The sequence below is a fragment of the Psammomys obesus genome, unplaced genomic scaffold, assembly GCF_907164565.1.
Source record: "Psammomys obesus unplaced genomic scaffold, mPsaObe1.curated_primary_1811, whole genome shotgun sequence".
Classification (NCBI taxonomy): domain Eukaryota; kingdom Metazoa; phylum Chordata; class Mammalia; order Rodentia; family Muridae; genus Psammomys; species Psammomys obesus.
The window spans coordinates 1687046-1711192 of record NW_026594311.1 but is presented as its reverse complement, the minus strand read 5'-3'; the positions used below and the strand labels follow the sequence as shown (position 1 = coordinate 1711192).

General features: G+C 48.5%; 2 protein-coding genes across 6 annotated transcripts in view; one reads left to right on the top strand and one right to left on the bottom strand.

Annotated features, from left to right (window-relative positions):
* The window catches only part of Tmem53 (transmembrane protein 53), an 18007-nt gene extending 11151 nt beyond the window's left edge, over positions 1-6856 (bottom strand). Inside the window, exon 1 of one of the 4 annotated variants that reach the window (XM_055618420.1) lies at positions 6715-6856. In XM_055618420.1, the coding sequence (XP_055474395.1) occupies positions 6715-6775 (61 nt within the window). In that variant the 5' untranslated portion in view covers positions 6776-6856. The remainder of the gene's footprint in view (positions 1-6714) is intronic. The other 3 variants (XM_055618421.1, XM_055618422.1, XM_055618425.1) reach the window with 3 other exon arrangements.
* Positions 6839-24147, top strand: part of Armh1 (armadillo like helical domain containing 1) — a 41241-nt gene continuing 23932 nt past the window's right edge. The window contains exons 1-3 of one of the 2 annotated variants that reach the window (XM_055618417.1): positions 6839-7087; positions 7186-7303; positions 23534-23760. In XM_055618417.1, coding sequence (XP_055474392.1) covers positions 23555-23760 — 206 coding nt within the window. In that variant the 5' untranslated portion in view covers positions 6839-7087; positions 7186-7303; positions 23534-23554. The other variant, XM_055618418.1, reaches the window with a different exon arrangement.

Sequence of the window (24147 nt, the reverse complement as noted above, 5' to 3'; positions counted from 1 at the left end):
CCCCCCCCCCCCCCGCCGTGATCCTGAGGTCTTTGCCACTCCCCCAGTCTGGGTGCTGACATCATGCTCAGTCATTAAGCTCGCACAGCAGGAGTGCTCACCCACAAGCACATGAAAAGACATTTAGCTTCACAGTCAGTAAAGACGTGAGAGTCGAAACTACAGTGAAACAAACCACTTCATGCTTATGAGAAGAGCTACAACTCAAAATTCAGAGGATCACCCACCCTGACAGGAGAAACCAAAGGCTTCTTACACCCTGTAGAAAGGGAAAATTGTACCACTACTCTGGACAACAACGTGGTGGTTCTGCACAGAACTGAAACTCTCTAACCCCAGCAGTTTCCAGGTAGAAGCAGGAGCCCTGTGAGTTCAAGCACCACACGGGCTGCCGAGCAGCGTTTGAGTCATCCTGGCATACACAGCAATTCTGTGCTGGCTACTTTTAGGTCAACTTGACCCAAGCTAGAGTCATCTGTCAGACCGGAACCTCAACTGAGACAATGCCTTCATAATTGCCAGCTGTAGGGCATCTCCTCGATTAACGATCAATGGAGGAGGGCCCAGACATTGTGGGTGGTGCAAACGCTGGACGGGTGGACCTGGGTTCTATAAGAAAGCAGGCTGAGCAAGCCAGTAAGCAGCACCCCTCCATGGCCTCTGCATCAGCTCCTGCCTCCAGGATCCTGCCCTGTTTGAGTTCCTGCCTGGCTTCCTTCAGTGATGAACAGTGCTGTGGCATCGTAAGCCAAATAAACCCGTTCCCCCCCCCCAAAATTGCTTTGGACATATTGTTTCATCACAGTAACAGTCACCCTAACAAGACAAAGACTATCACAAAACAACAAAAACTAATCACTGAGTTACTTGTGACCCGATTATTCACTCCTAAAATATGCTCCTAGGAACTGAAAACAAGGGTCCACAAGAAACTTGGATTTCAGTTTCAGTCATATTATTCACACTGTGTGAAAAGTGGACATCGATGCAATGGAATGCTACCCAGTCACAGGAAAGCATAAAGTACTGCCCATCCTGTGGTATAGATGAGCCTTAAAGCCACCATGCTAAGTGAAAGGAACTAGGCCTAAAAGGTCACGCATTGTGTAATTCCATTTATATTAAATAGCCAGAAAAGGCAAAGCAATAGAGACAGAAGGCAGATACGTGGTTGTCAACAGCTAGACGGAAAGGGGCAGGGAGCGACCACCAGTGAGTCTAAGATTTCTTTTTCAGAGTGAAAATTTCCAGAAATTGGATCCTGTTGATGTTTTCTTAATTAAGTGAATATACAAAAAAAAAAAAAAAAAAAAAAAAAGAATTGTACATTTTCTTAAAAAATAAATTTTATATGTGAATTACATCTCAATATAATTTTCAAAAATAGTAATGGAGAAAGCAAGCTGCAAAATGCTATCACAGAATGATACCCTTTAAACATACAATGACCATTTTATCCATGGTAAAACCATCCAATATTAATGGTAAATCTCTCTGAAATTAATGGCCTTGAACGTGCTGCGTAGCTGAGGACTTGAACTCCTGGCCCTCTTGTCCCTCATTCCTAAGTGAAGGATTACAGCATGCACCAACACAGCTGACTTAGAGGTATTTTTCCCGTTACTTTTTGACTCATTTTCTAAGACAAATATGGAGCCTGGGTGCAGCTCGGGGCTAGAACTTGCCTATCCTATGTAAGAGCCTGGGATAATGCAAAAACAACAAAAAGATTTCAAAGCAGAGTACCAATTGTGCATGGAGAGCTACATCGCTACTTCAAAACCACAACGGGAAGGTGGTTCTAGCAAAGCATGCAAGCCAGTGCGGTCAAGGATACCCAGAAGCCCTTGGGAACGAACAGGCATTTTTTTTCTACCCTGACACTTCTTGGGCAGGCTACACAATAACTCAATCTTCCAGGCTGCCTGTCATCTGTCAAGGAATAACAGGACTTTGGAAACGCAAGAATTACAAACATGCCTGCTGTGCCAGTTTTTAATGGGAAGCTAGAATCAAAACATAAGGAACCTATGTGTTTTCAAAATGCAAGCAAGAAAATTATTCCCCGTTTCCCCTACTCCCCAGAAATCCTTTCTAGGGTCTCACTGCTCCTATATTTAACCCAAACTATTTTATATTTAGATTTTGAAGTAACATATTAGAACTGCATTCCCTCTAAGAATCCGCCCTGGTCAGAACCATGTTGGTCCACATCTCTTAACTCTGTGACTATGAAACAGACCTAGGGCAAAGTCTTTTCATTCCCAGCTTCCCTATCTGTGAAACGGGGCTAACCCGGAAAAGAATTCAGCAAGATCGTGGCTATGAGAGGCTCAACAATGTACCCAGTAACTGAAACGATCATTACCTCGCCTCACGCCCACGGTAGAAAAAGTAGAAAACGAATGTCAAGTAAACGGGATTCATACTCCTTGTTGCCTGCTTTCCTCCGTTCAGCAACATATTGCGACCATCTCTCCCTGTCAGTTTATATATTTTTATACCATTATTTCCAGTGGCTACAGAGCAGCTGTAGAATGTTTTCATAATTTATGGTGACCAATCTTCTATTATTGGACATGATGTTGTTCCCAGTTTGAGGCTATAATAAAAATACTTCGACAGACACCCTTGGTTTGTGTACAGCCCCCGATGGGGCATTGCATTCCCACAGTCCTTCCTCATACCAGCCGAAATCTTCACATGCACAAGTTCTGGGGCCAAGTATTACCTGGAACATCCTCCATGCACCCATCCCTCATCTGTTTAACCTGACTAACGGTGCCCCTCCTCCCAGGGTGACAGTGAAGATGAAAAACAAAGTGAGAGGAGGTCCCAGAGGGCTGGCATGTGGCCGGGACACAGCACCGTTAGCAGCGGAAGAAGACACAGTGAAGGGCACACTGCGTCCAGACTTCAAATGCAAGGCCCCAGACAGAAACCAGCATGGAGCAGGCCCTTGGGAAAAGGTTCTTTTGTTTTGCTTTGGGAGGATTTGTTTTGTTTTTTGAGACAGGGTTTCTCTGGGTAGCCTAGGCTGTCCTGGAACTCACTTTGTGGACCAGGCTGACCTCAAATTCTTAAGAGACCTGTCATGCTGGGATGAAAGGCGTGTGCCACCATTGCCCAGCTGAGAAGAGGTTTTAATTGGCTTGCAAATGGATGAAAGAGGAGGCATGAGAATTCGAAAATAAATAAAATTTGTGCTTCAACAACACACTGAAATTGAAACAATTACAGAGATCAGCAAAGCCCCATGGACAACGACGACAGGAAATACATGAAGCGTTCAGTGGTTTTTGTTTGTTTGTTTTGTTTGGATTTTTTGGTGTTCTTAGACAGGGTTTCTCTGTGTAGCCTCTGTAGGCTATGCTGGAACTCTCTCTGTAGACCAGGCTGGCCTCCAACTCAAAGATCCACCTGCCTCTGTCTCCTGAGTGCTGGGATTAAAGGTGTGCGCCATCATATCTGGCTATTTTTTGTTTGATTGGTTGGTTTTTGTTTTGTTTTTTGAGACAGGGTTTCTCTGTGTAGCCCTGGCTGTCTTGGACTCATCTTGTAGACCAGGCTGGCCTCAAATTCACAGAGATCCACCTGCCTCTGCCTCCCAAGGGCTGGGATTAAAGATGAGTGCCACCACTGCCCAGCTGTTCGGTGGTTTTTAAAATACATGAACAGAACACTCTGGAAGAAAGTGGCAGCTGAGGCAGCCTTTGTGGGCCTCCAGGTGAGAAAAGGGAAAAAGATAAACTACCCAGAGCTTGCCCCGGCCTGCCTTAGGCTCCTGTTCCCTGCAGCCACTCCCCTCTTAGTTCTCCTCCAGTGCCTTTGCTTTGGCACTTTCTGCTGTTCACCATGGACCTGTCAGCCCTCTGGAAGATCCACTCCCTCAACACAGGTCCCTCATGATGGTGGGGACCCTCACGGCTCCCTGGTGCCAGCAAAACTTCCTGAGCTTAAGGATAGGGATGGCTGCATTTCTACCCTAGCCAGTGGTGGACAAAAGAGAAGCCTGACGACGAAATCTGAAATCCTTCAAGGCACCCGTGGTGACTGCCGTGAGGCCTTCTGGGAAAGAGTGAGAGCCCTGTCTTGAAACTGTCTATGACTTTTGCAGGGCGGCATGGCGTTGGGAGACAGTCTGCCAAGCCTGCCCCACAAAGCTCAGAGCTCGGGATGACTCCAGCCCACCGACCCACAGCTGGCACTGGCCGCTCACCTCCTGTCAACTCACTGCAGTGCTTGGTTCTGTGACTTTGATTTCCTATGGGGGGGGGGGGAGGCAATTCCCCAAACAAAGTATGGCTGACCATCCTGCACACTTCCTCACTAAACAGTAACCACAAAGGAAGGACGATCGCTGTCCCTGCCTTCCGATGACAGTCATTGTGGGCAGCAAGGCCAGCCTAGCTGCCTAGGAGCCCTCTGCTGAGGGGAAGCCGGAGGTTTCCGAGACCACAGTCCACAGGCTTACAGTTAGGGTTAGGGAAATCTTCCGTGACCTCCGGCTTACCTCGGGGGCATGCACCATAAGAGGGAAGCAGAGCCCTGGAGGTACTTCCTCCAGGAGGAAAAATTCAAGGAAGCAGGAAGGCTGTGCCTCAGAGAGGAAGAGAGCTTCTGCGCAATTGTGAAACCACCTGCTTCCACATTCCCTTCCTCTAGAAAACCACAGCTCTCTGCAGGGCACTGTACAACTAACCCGTGGCAGGGACACAGCAAATGCTGAACTGAGCAGGAAGAACACGGAGGCCAACGCGGTTCGAGAACAGGAAGTGCTTTCTAACAAATACCCAGAAGTCTAAAACCCAGAAGTCTGGAAGAAAGCACCCTGCCAGCAACCATGCATGTCCTTCCCAGGGTCTCTCGGATACCTTCCAGTTCTGAGCCGCAGCCTCCTAAAGCAACAACAGGAAACGCAGGGGAGGGGACCCATGGACAGAGCAGCCACTCAGTTCCGGGCACACACATCCAGCATCTACCCTACTGACCTTCAGTCTTAGAGGGCTGTTATTATTTCTATCTGATACAGGAGAAATACACAGCTCAGAAAGATTTAATAATCTGCTAAAGCGAGGAGCAGCAATGGCTACCTTTAATCCCAGCACTTGGGAGGCAGAGGAAGGCAGATCTTGGCGAGTAGGAGGCCAGCCTGGTCTACAGAGTGAATTCCAGGACAGCCAGGACTACACAGAGAGACCCTATTTCAACAATAAAATAATAATAATAATTATTATTATTATTATTATCACCTGCCAAAGCCAGTTCCAATGGCACATGCCTGGAATGCTAGCTACTGGGAAAGATTAAAACAGTATTTTCAATCTCAAGCTTATTTGGGCTGTACAGTAAGTTCAAGGCCATTCTAGACAAGAGAGACTGTCATAAAAGGAGGGCTGAGCAGGTAAAAGCACTCACTCACTACGGTGCGCGTGCACACACAAATAAATAAATACATAATAATTTTAATGAGGGCCGAGTATGGTGGCATAGTGGTAAAGTACTTGCCTTGGCATGCATGAGGCCCTGGCTTCAATCCCCAAGTCCTGTCAAAATAAATATTTCTCTCTCCACCTGGGTAGAGAAAACCCCTACCCCCTGGCCATGCAGAAGAGCGTACGCTTTGCAGCTTACGGCTCTACGAGGATAGCAGGAGCGGCTGACTTCACCTCACCAGTGTCAAAACCCTCCAAAAGCCCTTTCACATCCCTAAGCCCAATGATCCAGCTCCAGGGAGAAACAGACTGGCAGCCATTAGTGCTTTGGGAGGTGAGAGGCTACTGCCCCCTCCTAGACTCCAAGCCAGGAACACACAGTGGGACAGAAGGGCCTGGTAAGGCCTTTGAAATAAACAGCCCCCAGCTAAGCTTTGGGATGAGCGGAACAAGTGAAGGACAGCGGGCTGGAAAAGGATTCCAAACAGACCAAAGAGCAGAAGCAGAGGCTGACCTCGACCCCAAGCCTCCTCTGCCACAGTTTCCAACAGGAACAACTTTCCATTCTCTGGTCCGACAGCTTTCCAAGCTACCAATCTTACGAAGCCCCCCCTCCCCCCACATGTATTTTAATGATATGGCTGTCCGGAGTTAAACAGCGTTCATTCTAAATGCCAACAACTAAACTCAATTCCATCAGGACCCATGCCAAGTCCTTTGCACAAATAATCTCTGCAATTGTGCAACCGGCAACTTTTCCTCATGTTTACTGAGGGAAAACTAAAATTCGGAGTTGAAAGTTTACCCAAGGTCATCCAGTTACCAAAGGGAAGAGATAGGATTTCAACGTACTTCAACCCCACCTAACAAATGGTTCTGTTAACTACTCCCCAGAAGAAAGGAGAAGGGGAGGACTAGGCTTGCTGAGTCCCTGGGCTTTTCTGAGGACCAGAGGCTCCGGCCTAGCCACCCTTGCAGATGAGGGGCAAGAAGTGGGAAGCTCCATCCAAAACAAAAGAATGAGAGTGAGCCTCGCGGGGCCTCCAGTTACAAAGGGAAGCAGAACCTGGGCCCGGAGAACCCGGCGTGGAACAACAGAAAGCGCCTCAATTGCCTGCGGGGCGGGGCGCGGGGGCGGGGCGCGGGGGCGGGGCTCTCCGCGGCCCGCACGCTCCATCCAGCGCTGCGGGACCCCGGAGGGGGCGGGCCGCGGGAGGGCGGGGCCGCGGGGCGGGCGGGGCGTCGCTTACTGGGCCACCTCCCCAACCCCTCTCCATACTCTGGCTCCAGCAGGGCTGATCCGGGATCTCGATGCTGTAATCCAGCTCGGCCGAGGCCATGGTGAAGGTGCGGGCCGTCAGCACCGGCCATCCGCCGGAACTCCAGCAGTTTCACCTCGCCGGTGCGGGAGGCCGCCGGGCCACGCCCCCTCCCCGCCCACGTCCGCGCTGCCCAATCCCCGAGCCGCTCTCTGTGACCTCCCTGCCTAGCAACCGCCGAGTCTCTCCGTGCCTCCCGCCGCCCTCGCTAGCCCAGCCCTAGCAACCACGCCCCGCCCCTCCTGTCTTTGGGCCCCAGCAATTGGCTGACTCTCTTGATCCGGATCAAGTATTGGTCAGCAGCGCTCTTGGAGCGTCCCCATCCTTAGGAAGGTGAGAGTGGGTGGGAGAGTTGATGGATGGTGGGTCTGCTCGTCCCTGGTCGGAGACTTGGACTTAGCGCTTCTAACTCCGTCTACGTCCATCACCAGCCGCAGGTCCCAAGCTGGAGGCGGAAAAAACGAACCGAACAGTGTAAGGCGGCGCGTGCCAACCGGCCCTTCCACCTGTGGGGTTGAGACCGGCTGCCTGGCTGGGAGGGGTCTTCAGGTAATCACTTCAGAAATGCCCTTTCGTGGGTGAGTCCAAATAGTTCAGACGAGTACGGGTAATCTTGCATTTAGTAAATATTTAGTGAGCCGGGCAAAGTGGTGCTCACGCTTAATCCCAGTACTCGGAAGGCAGAGGCAGGTGGACGTCCGTGAGTTCCAGGCCAGCTTGGTCTACAGAGCGAGTTTCAGAGATATATAGTGAGACCCTATCTCGAAATACAAAAACAAAAAGGGCCTTGAAGGATCCTCTGACCAGGATCCTTAGCCTAATGCAAAAGAAACACTGGAAGGACAGGCCCGAGGCAGCATTTAATTCCAAGCCCATTCTGGAATTTATGGTTAGGTGATGCTGATGGTGATACGTTTTCCTGTGTGTCTTACACCTGTGAGATTTATCGTGAGGACAGCAGGGAGTTTGTTCTAGGACTTTAAGCAGGGTGAGGACTGGGCAGATCCTGGATAGAGGATTGGGAGATGAGAGACCAGTTAAATTTTTTTTGAGTGGCCTGGCAGTGACGGGGCACACCTTTAATCCCAGTACTCAGGGAAGAGAGGCAGGCAGATCTCTGCGGGTTGGAGGCCAGCCTGGTCTACAGGGAGAATTCCAGGATATCCAGGATCCAGGGCTACACAGAGAACCCCTATCTTGAGAAACAAAACAAACAAAAGTTGGGTGATGGGGAAAGCTTATGCATGATGCCTAGGAGATGGAAGCCAAGGAGGAAAGTGTTGAGGGCTGATGGTTAGTAAGGTAAATAAAATCTCAAAGATGACCCTGGGTCCACAAACAAGGAAGTTGGTGGTAACCTTTGTAAGTGCCGTTTTCAGTGAGCTTCAGTGGCTTGAGAAATGAGCAGCACGGTGGTACACCCCTGTAATCCCAGCATCGGAGGTAGGGCCAGGGGGCTAGGGCTTCGAGGACATCCTCAACTCCAAAACAGGTTCCAGACTAGCCTGAGCTACACAAGACTTGACTTTAAAAGGGGGGGGTGGGAGGGAGTAGATGGAATACTTTCAAGACACATTGACAGTTATTGACAGCCGCTAGGAGGTATGAGCTTTTGTTCAGACGAGAGAGATCCAGCAAAGAGATAAAAAATAAATAAAATTACAGGGGAAAGAGGGTGAGTGAAAGAGTACCCCCCTCCAAAAAAAGTGGACCCCCCCAAAAAAAGTCCTCACTTTAAACAGTTGAGCCACTGGGAGATGGCTCAGCCAGTACAGTGTTTCCTGAGCAAGCGTGAGGAGCCAGCTTAGACCTCCAGGACCCACATAGAAGCTGGGCAGGTGGTGGTGCCATCTGTAACCCCAGAGCTGGGGAGGCAGATGCAGGCAGAGACTTGCTGGCCCGTCAGTCTAGCCATATCAGCAAGCTCCCAGCTCAGCGGTAAGCGATGGTGAGATGGCTCAGTGGATCAAGGCGCTTGCTGAGCAAGTCTGGTGGCCTGTGCCCCATCCCCGAACCCACACAGAGGAGGAGGGAGAGCACCTATTCCACCCTGTTATCCTCTGACCCTCTACACTTGTGCTTGAACCACACACGCATGATCAGCCACACAGTAGCAACAAATATTATTGTTTAAAAAGAATGAAAAGGTGGAGAGAGATATAGACACTCGGTGTGGTGGGATCTAGATTCGGAACTCACAGCCACGTCAACAGCACCGTGGCTCCCTGCACACCACCGTGCTCCCCACTCTGTCGATAACGGACAAACTGTCTGAAACTGTATGCACACCCCAATTAAATGGTTTGTAATAGTTACCACGTCATGGTATCTCCTCACAGCAGCAGAACGCTGACTAAGACGGCCGTTGTTACCAGGGAGCAGGATTATCACTGGGACAGGTTTGCGCACACTGCTTTTGGTAGAATGTGGACTTTGGGGCTTCAGATTAGGAAAGCCGCCGAACACTTTAAGCAGGCTTAATGGACCGTACTAGTAGGAGCATGGAAGACAATCGTGCTGAGAGCCATGTAGATCATGGAAGCCTAGCTCAAGACGTTTCAGAAGGGAAGAATATTAAAGACCATCCTTGTGATAGTTTGGAAAAAAAAAAAAAAATTTAGCTGCTTTCTGACCTTGTCCAAGACAAAAAAAAAAAATCTGCCTAAGGCTAGACTGAAAAGTTTTGGATTAATGATGTTTGCAGAGGGTGATTTCAAGCCAGCCTACTGTGCTGGGCATAGTGGCACACACCTGTAATCCCAGCACTCGGGGGGTGGTGGTGATAGAGGCAGACAGATCTCTGTGAGTTCGAGGCCAGCCTGGCCTACAAAGTGAGTCCAGGACAGCCAGGGCTACACAGAGAAACCCTGTCTCAAAAACAAAATAACAACAACAACAACAAAACAATCAAGGCAGCCCTACTATAGACTGTGTCACGTGGTTATTAGTGGCTGCTCCTACACAGATCTGTAACGAAAAGGAGTGAACTGAACAAGGGAAAATACAAAATGCACAGTTTGAAAAGGAAAGGAGCACCTGGGGGAAGTGTAGCAGAGCTAATTCCAGTACTCAAGAAGATTAAAAGATGAAAGAAAAACCAGATGCTAAGTGGAATAAAAGGGACCGATGACTTCAGGGCAAGACCCCACCCAGCTAAGCTTCCAACTTGTAAAAAAAAAAAGAATTACAGTGAAGCTTAAGCAGTGAAGGAACCCATCAAAAACACAAAGCTGATTAAAATGTATTTGAACAAAGGGGCCATGCCCCAGCCCCAGCAGCAGAACTTAGCAGCTTCAGGAACCTGTTTCTGGCTTTAGAATCCAGGATACAAGAAAGTGGCTGTGGACTTGGGGCTCTGGCAGAAAAAAAAAAAAAAAAAAAAAAAGGCCACAGAGGTCAAACATGTATCACGTGAAACTGTGAAAGTGAAGCCTGGATTTTGTTGGAGACCCTGAGATGTTGGAGATGCCAGAGCCAAGGAAACCTGCCAAGGAGAGCTGCTAAGAGGGAGCGGAACCAGCCAGAGAGAAGTGTGCTGCAGTCAACAAAGCTGAAAGGAGCTGGCCAGCTGAAGAGTGTTTCGACATCGGACGTGGTGCAGAGTTTGGAGTTTGCCCAGCTGGTTTTTGGTCCTGCCTTGGGCCAATATTTCCTCACTATGCTGCCTTTTCTCCCTTTTGGAATGGCTAAGGTATATTCTGTGCCACTGTGTGTTGGAAGTATGTGATCTGCCTTTTCATTTTGATTTTACAGGGATTGCAGTTAAGAGATTGCAGTTAAAAGTTTCAGGAAAGACTTTGGACTTTTAAACAGTGGTGAGGCTGTTATAGACTACGGGACCTTCTGAAGTTGGACTGAATGCATTTGTGCATTATGATATATGGCTACAAGCCTTTGGGCGCCAGGGAGTGGAATGTGGTGCCTTGAATAACAATGGCCCCTTGGGCCCATAGACTTCAGTGTTTGGTTACCAGGGAGTGGCATTGTTTTGTTGTTGTTGGCTTTTTTGTTTTGTTTTGTTTTGGCATTTTTTGAGACAGGGTTTCTCTGTACAGCCCTGGTTATCCTGGACCGTAGTCCAGGCTGGCCTTGAACTCACAGAGATCCACCTCCTCTGCCTCCCAAGTGCGAATATTAAAGGCATGTGCCACCACTGGCTGCTGTATTTGAAAGAAGGAATGGAGGAAATGTATCACTGTGGGTGGGCTTTGAGGTTACAGAAGCCGATACCCAGCCCATAGCTTTTTCTTCTGCTGCCTGTGGATCCAGATGTAGAACTCTCAGCCTCTTCTGCAGCACCGAACCTTCCTGCATCCCACCATGGTAAAGCTTTGAAACTGTAAATGAGCCTCAATTAAATGTTTTTCTTTCTAAGAGTTGCATAGTCACGGTGTTCTTCACAGCAACAGAACAGTGACTAAGACACCCGACATCAACCTGTGACTCCCATATGCAAGCACGCATTGTGTGAGCTTGCACACACACACACACACACACACACACACACACACAGGAAGGGACTTTTGAAACACGACAAAAAGAAAGCATACATCTTGAGATTAGGACATTGGTAATTGGTAACGGGAAACTGAGGGGATTCTTGTTAATGGTGTATTAGAGAGGGTTCTCGAGGAACAGAGCTGATAGAAATGAACATATACGGGACTTATTAGTTTTATTAGGTTTATTACAGGCTGTGGTACAGCTAGTCCAACAATGACTGTCAATCAATGGAAGGTCCATGAGTCCAGTAGTTAAGTTTTGGGGGCTGACTGTCTCAGCTGGTCTTCAGTAAATGCCAGCATTCCAAAGGATCGGGCACTAATGTTAGTAACTCAAGAGAGAGGGCAAGCTGGGCGCTGTAGCACACACCTGTAATCCTAGCACTCAGGGAGGCAGAGGCAGGCAGATCTCTGTGAGTTTGAGGCCAGCCTGGTCTACAAAGCAGGACAGCCAAGGCTACACAGAGAAACCCTGTCTGGGGAAAAAAAAGAAAAAAAGAGTTAGGACAAGTTTCAGGATAGTAAGGGTTACACAAAGAAACTGTCTGGAAAAACAAAACAAAATCCCAATAATAGGGTAGGTCCTGTTACTTTAAATAACTCAAGAAAAATCCCTCAAAGGTGTATCCAGCTGCTAGGGTTTTAGTTCCTTTCAGATGTAGCTGACAATGAGACACAGCCATCCCAAGTGGCTTACTCTGTCTGTAAAATAGGGACCTGTTAGCCATCGAGAGTCGGAAATAGATTGAAGTGAAAGAGAAAAAGAGGCTTAAGGATGGCTAGAAACTTCTGCCCTGTCGTGCTCCTGTTGCGGTCCGTGTGCAGCAGCACCAGTCTGAATGGCTGTGTGCTAACCTCAGCCCCAACAATATCACATAATGTCGGGCACAGAGAGGTTAGAGAATTGATCCAGGTCTGAGTTTTATCTTCAGTGAGAGGACAAAGGGCAGGAACTTGAGGATTCTCGCAAGACAATGATTGAAGTGATTTGCTGTGATTTGCCCTAAGACTTAAAGCGGATAGGAAAAAGAAAGGGTGGACTGGGTGTCCCAGTGAAGTAATCCCCCTGCACATATGTCTTAGAAACAGATGGCCAAAAGAGTAACTCGGTTTACGTAGTTCTGGGTGATGACAAGCTCTACGGTGTGGCCAACATGGAGACCAGGGGACAGCCAGGATGCTGACACGGGTCACTGGCAAACCTTGAGGAGATGGCCGGGAGGATATTCCTTTGATCGAAGTAGTAATCCTTTTGTTGTTGTTTGTTTATTTTATGTACCACCTACACCAGGCTTTAATCCTTTTTTTATTTTTTTTTTTGGTTTGGTTTGGTTTTGGTTTTTCAAGATAGGGTTTCTCTCTGTGTGTAACAGCCCTGGCTGCCCTATAGGCCAGGCTGTCTTCTAGCTCACAGAAATCTGCCTGCCTCTGCCTCCCACGTGCTGGGATCAAAGGCATGCACCTGCCTTAAGTCTTTTTAAAATTTATATTTTAACCAATGTTGTGGCACGCCTTTGAAACCCAGCACTCCAGGGACAGAGGCAGATGGATCTCTGGTAAGTTCAAGGTCAGTCTGGTCTACGTAGTGAGTCCCAGGTCAGTAAGCCTACATTTCAAAATACCAAAACAATTACACTTCATTTGCGTGCATGTGCCGCAGCACACGTGTGGAATTCAGAAGCCAACTTAGAAGAGTCGGTCTTTCCTTCCACTCTGGGGGTCCTAGGGATCGAACCCACGTCACTAGGCTTGTCAGCGAGCCCCTTTACCCACTAGCCATCCCATGGCCCCTTGGACATTTATCTTTGATGAATAAAACGGGTTTTTCTGGTGTCTCTAGATGTCAGCATGAAGGACAAAGGTACATACAGATGAATGGCCTGACCTTAAAGTCTCCAGGGTTTTAAATAAGGAAGTAGGATAAGAAACTTGGTTGGGCTTTGGTGAGGAGACACTGGTGCCCTCCAAATCCCTGGGATGTGAGGGTATAAGAGACCACCACCAAGGAGGGCTTGCGGAAGCCGAGCCCAGGACACAGCTTTAGAGCTGGGCAGAGTGGCTGTGGGAGAGCTGAGAGTGGAGGGAGAGCTGGCGAGGGCAGAGGAGAATGGCAGAAAAAGATAGAAAAAGAAGAAGCTTGGAAGGGTGAGGAGTTGGGGGAGTGGCTGTGGAGCCTTGGAAGGGGGAAAGGAGCTGGGGGTGGGGCTGAGGAGCCTTGGGAGGGATGAGGAGAGGGGGGAGAGTGTTTCCAGATCTGAGTTGTTTTGCAGGAAAGCTGGAGAGTAGGTCTGGGGAATAGAGTTAAAGGCAGAGTGAGTCTGGGGAGAAGTGGACTTTGTGAGTGGAGAATAGGGGTATGGAAGGAGATACAGGAAGAGAGAGAGGTAATGTGGGGAGATAGAGAGGGGGAAGGCAGAGGAGGAGGCTGGTAGAATCAGTTGTGAAGGGGTTGGTCGCAGGAAGGGCCTGTGAAGGGGGTGTGAGTGGGAACAGTCGTCCATGAGGAAGTGCAGCCTGGAGTGTCTGTGTCCCTGGAGTGGGCTTAAAGGCACGGACGACATGCTCTTTGCCCGGGCTGCAAGCGTGGGATACCCTACACTAGCAATGCTTGTATGTGCATGTACACAGTGATTCTGTAAGCTCCTAAGAGAACTGAAAATGTCTCTGTTTTGGTGGGTTTTGATTTTATGTTTGGAGACAGTGTTGCTTCCTGTAACCCAGGCTATCCTGGAACTTTGAGCGTGCCCCAGGCTGTCCTCAAGCCGGTGATGACCTTGTCATCTCAGCCTCATGAAGGCGGGCCTCCCAGGTGAGCACTGCCCCTGGCTTCAGAGCTGAAAGAACTCCCACATAATGAAAACGTGGGAACTTAAGTAACTTAAGAAGAGGCATGAGAACAAGGCAGTGGTAAGGCACACCTTTAACCCCAGAGGCAGAGGCAGCCAGATCGCCAAGTTGGAGGCCAGCCTGGTCTACAGAGTGAGTTCCAGGACAGCCAGGGCTACACAGAGAGAAACCCTGTCTCAGGAAAAAAAAAAAAAAAAAAAAAAGGAGGGGTGAGAGTGAGTTATAGACTCCAAGGAGAAGGCCTTGTTTGAATCTGCCCAGTGAAACCCCCAGGAACCTTCAGGTGACCTTCTTCTCTGTGAGGGGATCTGGGGAGCGTGAGCCACACAGATAACCCATGTCCTGGAGGTTTCTTGTGTTTATAGATATGTTTTGTTATGAATTTAGGGGAGGGAGATGGCAAGGAGGTCTCTCCGGGAAATTTTATCTAAGACAAGACATATTGAGGTTTTTTTTTGTTGTTGTTGTTTTTATTTGTTTATTTGGCTTGGGTCTATTTTGTTTTGTTTTGAGACATTTTGCTACATTTGCCGTGGGTGGCAAGATGCTTGCTTGAGTAGCCTTGAATTTATGGTGGTTCCTTTGCCTCAGTTTCCCTAGTGCTGGGTTTACATGCCTGCCTTCTCTTAACTGTTAATAGTTGATAGCTTCCTTTTGAGTGTTGCTAAAGACCTTTGACTTAGCATGGGGTGCAGTTTTGAAGTTTTATGATCTTGGTTCACCTGCTTGAAGGACCTTTCTGCCACTGTAGAAGTGATTTGTGGACCCCACTTATTCATCACCTCCCATGATGGAGAAGTGATCAGAGAGTCCATTCCAGGCAAAAGACAGTGTGCTGTGCTGGCCATTCTTGCAGAAGACCCTGCCAAGGCGAGAAGGCCACAAGCAATTTGGATGAAGGTCTCTAATCTGGATTTTAATTTCATGTACTATGATTTTTCACACCGTTATCTCTCCAAGGTAAAATAATGCAATTGGAATTGGCTGGCGCTTACAGAGAGACTCCAGTGAGCATGATGGCGACGGACCTTTTTCTCTGGCATTCCACGCGAGCTCCAGTTCTGATCAAGCTGGTGAAACTGACTTTTATTGCCCTCTGCATGCCATGATCAGCTGACTATAAATTAAATCCTCTTTTCCAAAAGCCATTTTCCATTAGTGCTAATTTGTTTGCTTCTCATTTCTGCTGATCATTAGAGTCTCTGCTGGTGAGCACCAAATTGGAAATCATTTCTTTGACATTTCAAAAAATTTTCTCTCCTCCTTGGATGCCATTTGGCTGCAGCTAGAGAACATTATGGTTTTCAGAAGAACAGCTCTCTCTAATTACAATTTAACTGACCATTCATGGCACCAAACCCCTGTCCTTAGTATCCATAGATAACACCGCTGCTGACGTGGCCATCCCTGTCATGATTGTAAAATGCCTCATAGACCTCACACTGGCCTCCCTGGATGGACCCTCTGCACGTGGCAGCTTTGGGAAGGCGGTAGTTTTATGTATCTACATATCGCAGACATCAAAACAAGAGCTGGCTGATTTCTCGTCGGCTGACGGGCATTTATTAAACATCTATTTTGTGCCACCCCGCCCTTGAGCTCAGCCTCCAATGAGAGGGTCCTCTTGACAGCACAGGGAGAAATAAAGGGGGCAGAAGAAGAGACAAGAACCCTGAAGTGGCCCAGGGGGGTTGCCAAAGGACAAAAAGGAAGCTGGCCACTCCTGGTGGCAGGGCATTGAGAGAGCCTTTGAAGAGCCTGAGGGATTGAAAACGAGAGGTCTAGCCACATGAAAGTGACTAGAGACAGTGTTAGGTAGGGACCCTTATTTTCTTTAAGAATTGTTTGTTTTTATGTACACTGATGTTTTGCCTGCATGTATGTCTGTGTGAGGGTGCCAGATCCCCTGGAACTGGGTTCCAAACAATTGTGAGCTGCCATGTGAGTACTGGGAATTGAACCTGGGTCCTCTGGAGAGCAAGCAGCCAGTGCTCTTAACCACTGAGCCACCTCTCCAACCTTTCAGGTAGGGACCTTTTTTAGTAATTTTTTTTTAATTACTGTGTATGGTGTGTGTGAGCATGTTCAGGGTCATCCTTGGCTACATGAGTTGAAGCCAGCCTGGGCTACATGGAGTATATCTCAGTGGTACAGTGTTTGCCTACCATGTAGGTGGCCCTAGGTTCTATTCCCCCCCCCCCCCCCCCCGCATTGCAAAGAAAAATGGAGAAATAGTTGGGGAACATCTGACGGGCCCTTCCTTCCCTGTGAACCTGCCTGGTTCTTCCCTTTCTTTCATCCTCCACAGCCACTCAGGCACTGGGTCCCGTCGTTGATTCCTGAGAGGCATTCCTGATTTGATATTCCCCTTGGGGCTTTGAGCATCTTTGCCAGATTACAGAAATGGCTTCGGAGCTGCCCCCTACCCCCACCTCAAGTCTTGCCTATATTGGCCCATGAATGTCTGTGCAGAGGTGCATGCCTGGTGCCTGTGGAGGCCAGAGGAGGGTGCCAGGTCGCCTGGAACTAGAGTTACAGAAGGTTGTGAGTCACTGTGGTTGCTAGGAAGTCACGCCCGGCTCCTTCACAAGAGCAGCCTGTGCTCGTAAGCTGCTGATCTCTATCTCCAGCCCCAGCCCTTTTTTGTAATGTGTTTGTCTGTGTGGATGTATGATGTGTGTACAGGTGCCCACGGAGGCCAGAGGAGGATGTTATATCCCCTGGGACTGGAGTTACGTGCAGTTACAAGCTGTCAAACATGGGCGCGGGACTGCACTGAGGTCCTCTGGAAGAACAGACACTTTTAACCATGGAACCATCTCTCCAGTCCCGTCTTCCAGTTACTATAAGCAAAAATCAAGGCATTTCCAAAGCAAAGTCAGGCCAGGCATGGTGGCTCAAGCCTTTAGCGGGGCGCTCTCGGTAGAGGCAAGGGAATCTTGGGAGTTCCAGGCCAGCCAGGGCTACACAGAAAAACCATGTCTTGGAAGGAAGGAAGGAAGGAAGGAAGGAAGGAAGGAAGGAAGGAAGGAGGGAGGGAGGGAGGGAGGGAGGGAGGGAGGGAGGGAAGGAAGGAAGAAAGGAAGGAAGAAAGGAAGGAAGGAGAGAGAGAAAGAAAGAAAGAGGAAGGAAGGAGAGAGAGAAAGAAAGAAAGAGGAAGGAAGGAAGGAGAAGAGAAAGAAAGAAGAGAGAGAAGGAAGGAAGGAGAAAAAGAGAGAGAGGAGAAAGAGAGAGAGAGAGAGGAAGGAAGGAAAGAAAGAAAGAAGTTAGGAAGAAAAGAAAAAAGAAGGTCCTGCTTCTGCCTAAGGCCTGGGATTACAGACCGTCTGCCACACCCAGTGTGTAAGGTAATAAGGATCAAAAGTCAAGGCTTCTTGCTTAATATTCATGCACCCTGCCACCTGAGCTATAGGCCAAGACCAAGAGCTAGCTTCACCTGAGGCTTTCTTTCTACTGTTGCACAGTTTATACTGAGTCTCATGAGATAGTGTTATCACCTCATTATGAGTGATAGAACTGAAGCGAAGATAAGTTAACCAGCCTAAGGTCACAAAGGTCCATAATCCACAGCCCTAACCACTGTACAGTACTGCCTACTTCTTTACATTCTTCATGCCTCTACTTACTCAGCCCTGAGCCAGTCACATGTCCTATTCCACCTGCCTTGACCGCACTTTTACTGTGTCTCGCCTGGGTAGCCGTAGACCTTTCAAAGCAAAGCAAGTGTCCTGTGCTTGCCCCATCAGAACACAGCGCTTGAACTGTAAGGATTTACTTACGAGGCACTGTGTAGGGCAGGAGAGGAGGTCAGAGGTCAAGAGCACTCGCAGGAGCCTTGTGTTCCATTCTCAACCCCCATATGGTGGCTCACAACTACCTGTAACTTCAGTCCCAAAGAATCTGATGCCCTCCTCTGGCTCTCTGGAGGCACCATTGCACAGACATGTGCAGGCGAACATACACACACACAATAAAAATAAATCAGTCTTCAAAACAAAAGAGGGGTGTTAGGCAGGAAGGATGGCTCAGTGGGCAAGGCTCCTCACCAACCCTGATGAACCAAGTTCCCTTCTGAAACCCATACAGCAGAAGGAGAGAGCCTTTCTATCAGTTGCCCTCTGACCTCCACACACACACTGTGGCACATGCACAAATAAATAAATGTAGCTTCACGGTTTTAAAAAATATGATAAAAGACTCCGTGACACCCCCATAGCTTGTGCCCATCAAGAACATGATCTGTGCCCATCTCCCCCGTGATGGTTACTCAGACAGGGCTCACGCATGTTCGCCTGTGTTCCACGATGGTGCTACATCCCCAGCCCAGCTTCAGAAAAGGTTTTAAAGTGGTCAGCAGAGGCGAGGCCCCAAGGCACAGGCAGGAATCAGAATGACCTCAGACATACCAGCAGAAGCAAAGGGGAGCCTTGATCTCAGGGAGGATCTTCCAGGACGCACCTACAGATGCCACGACAGAGAATGAGGAGGAGACCAAGAAACAAGATGGGCAGTGCAGCGGTGAAGAGCATCGAAAGGAAACCACAAGGCGGCACTTATAACGAGCCCCGCCTGAAGAAGAAAGAGGTCCGTGGACACAGGTCTCCCGAGAGAAGAAGGGACGAGTTAGATGTGGCTTGAACATTTAGAAGAAAACGCTGCTACGTACGGAACGTTTGCGAGGTAAATCACTGCAGATAATTAGAACTAAATGGCTGAAGAGAAATGGCCATGATTGACTCTAGGTAAAAACCAGCCCTAAGAAAAGAAAACGTAATAGTATTCTATTGCTTGACTGGAGAGTTTATTTACTTGGTCAATAATGTAAACACTATTGATTTCACCGTAAATTGTGGGAAATTATTGTGAAGGACAAGGAGGAGGAAAGGGAGGGTTAAAATGCTTCAAGAGAACTAATTCTTCAGCTGCCAGAATAATAAATAATAAATTTTGTCCAAATTGATAAATCAAGTAATAGTAGCATATCAGTTTGCTGAGGTTACCATGATAAAGAACCACAAACTAGGTGGCTTTTTTTTTTTTTTAAGATTTATTTTTATTTACATAATGCTCTGCCTGCATGTATAGCCTGCACACCAGAAGAGGGCACCAGATCTCACCCTAGATGGTTATGAGCCACCCTGTGGTTGCTGGGAATTGAACTCAGGACCTTTGGCAGAACAGCCAGTGTGGGTTTTTTTTGTTTTGGTTTGTTTCCTGAGACAAAGTTTCTCTATGTAGCCATGGCTGTCCTGGACTCTAGGAGACCAGGCAGGCCTTGAACTCACAGTGATCCACCTGCGTCTGCCTCCCTGAAGTGCTGGGTTTACAAGCTTGTGCCACCATGCCCGGCTCAGCCAGTGTTCTTAACCTCTGAGCCACCGCTCCAGCCCCAGACTGGGTGGCTTAAACCACAGGAATGGATCTGGAGCCGTGGCTCAGAGGTTAGAAGCACTGGCTGCTCTTGCAGAGGACCCAGGTTTCATTCCTGGCAGCCGCATCCGATCAACCCTCGGTGACTCCAGTTCCAGGGTGTCAAACGCTCTCTTCTGGCCTCAGTGGACACATGGCAGACACACATCTTTAAAAGAAAAAAAGCAGAAACCTCCCTGGTCTGCAGGTTGAAAGCTGATCTCAGAGTGCTGCTGGGCAGCTGGCTCCTGGGCCTCTCTGCTTCCATTATAGATGGCCATCTTGCCCTGTACCTTCATTTTGATTTTCTGTGTCCTAATTCCTTCTTTTTTAATTTTTAAAAATATATCATTACTATTGGAAAGTGGGTTGTGTATATGCCATGGTGTGTGTGTGTGGAAATCAGAAGACAACTTGCAAGAAGGCCTGGAGGCTCCTCTGCACTGGGCCCATACAGGGTTCACTCTAAGCGTCCCCAGATCATTACCAGCTGGTCAAATCACAACCCACATGGCTGTGGCTTCGGGGACCCGTTGCTAGGCTCTGGTGTCCCTCTTGCTGCCTCCAACCATTTCACCGGGCAGAAGCCAGGCTGGCTTGGACTCACAGACATCTGCCTGTCTCTCCCTCTCAAGTGTTGGAATCAAAGACCTGTGTGCACCACCACACCCACCCCTGATCTCTCGTAAAAATACCTTCATAATTAACAAAAGTTCACTTTAATGACCCCACTCTATCCTAGTTACTGTTTTAAAGACCATATCAGGGCCAAAGTAATAGCTCTGTTGGTAAAGGGTTTGCCTTGCAAGCATAAATTCATTCAATTCCTAGTGCCCACATCTGAAGAAGAGGAGGAGGAAGAGCAAGCCAGGCAATGTTGTCATTCTGGTAGTCCAGCAGAGACAAAAGGACCCCTGGTGCTAACCAACCAGCAAGCAGAGCCCATAGGGTTGGTGAAACCCAGAAGAGGGAGAGACCCTATCTCAAAGAACAAGGAGTGACATCCGAGGCTAACCTCACCTGCAGACATGCTGTGTACTGACATGCACATAAGTATACACACGGACCCTACCTCAAAGTGTAGTCAATTTCTAAGGTACTGAGGATTTCAACATACGAAACTGGAGGAAGCGCAGTTATGGAACAAGTTGGATGTGCATTTGTTATTTGGAAGTATGGAAGTAAACGCCAGAGGAGCAGAAAGTGACTGCCGGCCGAGGGAGGCGGAAAGCGGCTCAGGGCCCGCCAGGGGCTGATACTTTGATTTCATGGCTTTGCGCCAAGGTCATGCTCCTCCCCAGGAGTGACTCCAGGGCCCTGGCAAGGCCACATGCACTCTCGTCTCCCACAACCCCCGGTAGAGAACTACCCAGTGGGCATTCCCTGCACATCTAAGAGTTAAAGCTAGGTGTGGTGCCTGCAGACAGGCAGCCAGCAAACCAGTGCTCAGAGGCTGAAAGCAGATCACGCTGGAGGCCAGGCTACATAGCGAGACCCTGTCTCACGGGAAGAAAAGCAGAGAGAAGAACAGAACCTAAGGGAACAGTGAGCTCCAAAGACTCCGAGGGACCATCACACACAGCATCCTGCCCGGCGTTTCCTACCCCAGAGCTGCTGGGGGCTTCTCTGAGAGTTCTCCGGTAGTTCCAGCCCCAGGAAGAACGCATCCTGGGAAGGCTAATGCTGGTGTCTTATCCCTTTCTCCATGGTCTAAAACAGCCACTTGTCCTTTCTTGCTTGCTGTCTTTCTTTCTTCCTTTGGTTTTGTTTGTTCATTTGTTTGTTTTGAGACAGGGTTTCTCTGTGTAGCCCTGGCTGTCCTGAAACTCATTCTGTAGATCAAGACGGTCTCAAATCTACAGAGATCCGCCCGCCTCCCTAGTTCTGGGATCATAAGTGTGCGCCACCACTGCGCCTAGCTGGTCCCCCTTTTCTAAGTGCCAGTTTGGCTGTTGAAGGTGCCCATGATGGTTATTTTTATGTCTCTGACTGCCGTAATTGATGACATCCCGTGAGGGTTTGACCATTTTTTGCGTTTAGGTTGGTCCACACTAGTTTCCACTCTCCCCCCACCCCCCAGTTCTAGAGGCTGACTGGCCCTGGTGGTGTCTTCCTGAAAGCTGTGTGGGCACCCTTCCCGGGAGCACGGACCCCGAGTCCTCCGGGGAGCGGTGGAGGTTGCTGTATGTGCGTGCGTCTGCCTCAGCATGCCTCCGATTATCGCTTCCTAATAAAAGTCTGATAGCAGGGCCCCATCCATAGCTCACACACATGTGAGGAAACGTTAATTTAGAATCAATTTTAGGATGTTTCAGACTGTAAAGTCCTTTTAACTAGATCTCTGGCGAAGATGTAGGAGCACTTTATGGGACTGTAAATTTCATGTTGAACAGGCTTTGTGAAATACACATCTCCCTACACACAAGCTGTTCCCTCCATATCAATCATGGCCACTGCGAGTAATGTTTCACAAATATTCTGTAAATCACAGAAAACCCCATGCTAATGTGAAATATGACTTTCACTTGTCTGTTAGACAAAAGAACCGCACGTGCCCCTCTCCCATCAGCACTAACATTTGTTATGGATAATAACACTTTCAATCACAACTATTTTTGGGAAACGGGTTTATTTTAAGCCTCCCCTCCCCCCTACTGAAAACCCTCTCCCAAGGACACAGGCTCCTACAAACCACAGCCCATTAATCCAGCTATGGAAAAGGAAGTTGTTCCTCCCACTAACTTTACTTTGAGTTGTTTTAAAGAGTTAGAACAAACGCCCCAGGCACAAGGTTAAAACGAACTTTGCCAAAACTGATCAGCAGAAACAGGGAAGGGTCTCAAAAGACCCCAGTCTCCCATCCTGCTTGAAGTACGCTGAGAGCCACTGAGGCTTTTAGCAAGCACCTTCTCCCTTTCTACCCTGGCTCTTGTGTTTCCTCATTTCTGGCCTTCTCAGAGATGCCAGGCACAGTAGCGCTGGGTGGTTGCCAAAGCTAGAACTCCATGGCCAGCCAGTCTAGCCAAACTGGCTGTTCAATGAAAGACCTTATCTCAAAAAATAAGGTGGCCAGGTCAGGCGTGGTAGCACATACCTTTTATCGCAACACTCAGGATGCAGAGGCAGGAGGATCTCTATGAATTCAAGGCTAGCCTGGTCTACAAATGGAGTTCTAGGACAGCCAAGCCTACATAGTGAGATACTGTCTTAAAAAAAAATAATAATAATAATAATAATAAGGTAAAGAGCAGTTAAGATACCCAATATCAACCCCTGACCTCCACATGCATATGTACACACGTATACATACCAACATACACACGCATTTTACACACAGGGGAAAAAGTCATGTTTAACTGAACTCCTGTAGTTCAGCGTTCAAGGAGGTTTGTCATGAGTTCAAGGCCAGCCTGAGCTACATAGCAAGACTATGTCTCAAAAAAAGAAAAAAGAGAAAACAAAACCACTATGGTACAATCCTAATGCCTGGGACAGGCAGGCAAACCTCCCTGTTCAAGGCAAACCCGATGTCAATTGTCATTGAAGCAGCATCTTTCTCAGCCTCAGAAAGGTGCCTTTGAGCTCCTCCTCCTGCTGCTGCGGTGTCTGGAAGTACCAGGACCGTTGGTTTGTACCAGTGCCGGACCAGAATAATTTCACTTCATCACAGCCTGGCTGAAGCCTCCCTGCTCAAGCAGCAGGGGGCCATTCCTAGAGCGGATTTTCTCCCCAGTGTTGGGGATCGACCCCCAGACCTGCACACACTAGGCTGGTACTCTACCCGTGAGCTACGGCCCCAGCCATCATTCATCCACTCATTTTGTTTTGTGCAATGCTTGGGATGGAATTCAGAGGCTCTTGCAAGCGCTGCCAGTGAGCCACGCCCTCAGCCCCATAGCGTGGCTACCTCAGCACAAAGGCTCCCCTAGCCTGCAGGATATCAGTAGAAAAGCACAGCCCCCGAAGTTATGGGTTCACGTGGTTCTAAACATTCTGGTACCCCATTTTCTGTATCTTGTAGTCAACCCTGGACTAGCTGATCATGAGCACCATAAAAGAACAGGCAGCAATCAGCAGGCTCCTGAGCTTTTTGCAAGAGTGGGACAATGCCGGCAAAAGCCTTCGTGTTCATATCCTCACCAGGTTCATCGAAAGCAATGAAGGCAAGACTGGCCCCGAGCTGGAGCTGGAGTTCTCCCAGGGAGCTAGCTTGTTCCTCATACGGCTCACCACCTGGCTTCGAATCACGTATCCTTTGCTGGACTGGTGGGAAGTCATCAAAAGAGGGGGCAAAAGTATAGTTGAGGGAGGTTTTCTCTCCATTCCGGTGGTTTAGAACTGAAAGCATGGTGATAAAAATATCTCCAAAGTCAAGAACTCTATTGACTTCCTGTCTTCCTGACTCCAAGTGCGTCCTTACTCTTACCTCCGGCCCCTGACTCAGGAGGCTTGGGGAAGCTAGCTCTCCACCCAGGTCGGACCCATGGCTATTCTACCCTCGACTCTTCCTCAGGGACTTTGTTTTCAGTCTTACATCTTTTGCATTTTCCATACCACCAACTTATTTTTTTTATCATCTTTTATTATTTGTGTGTGTGTGTGTGTGTGTGTGTGTGTGTGTGTGTGTGTGTGTGT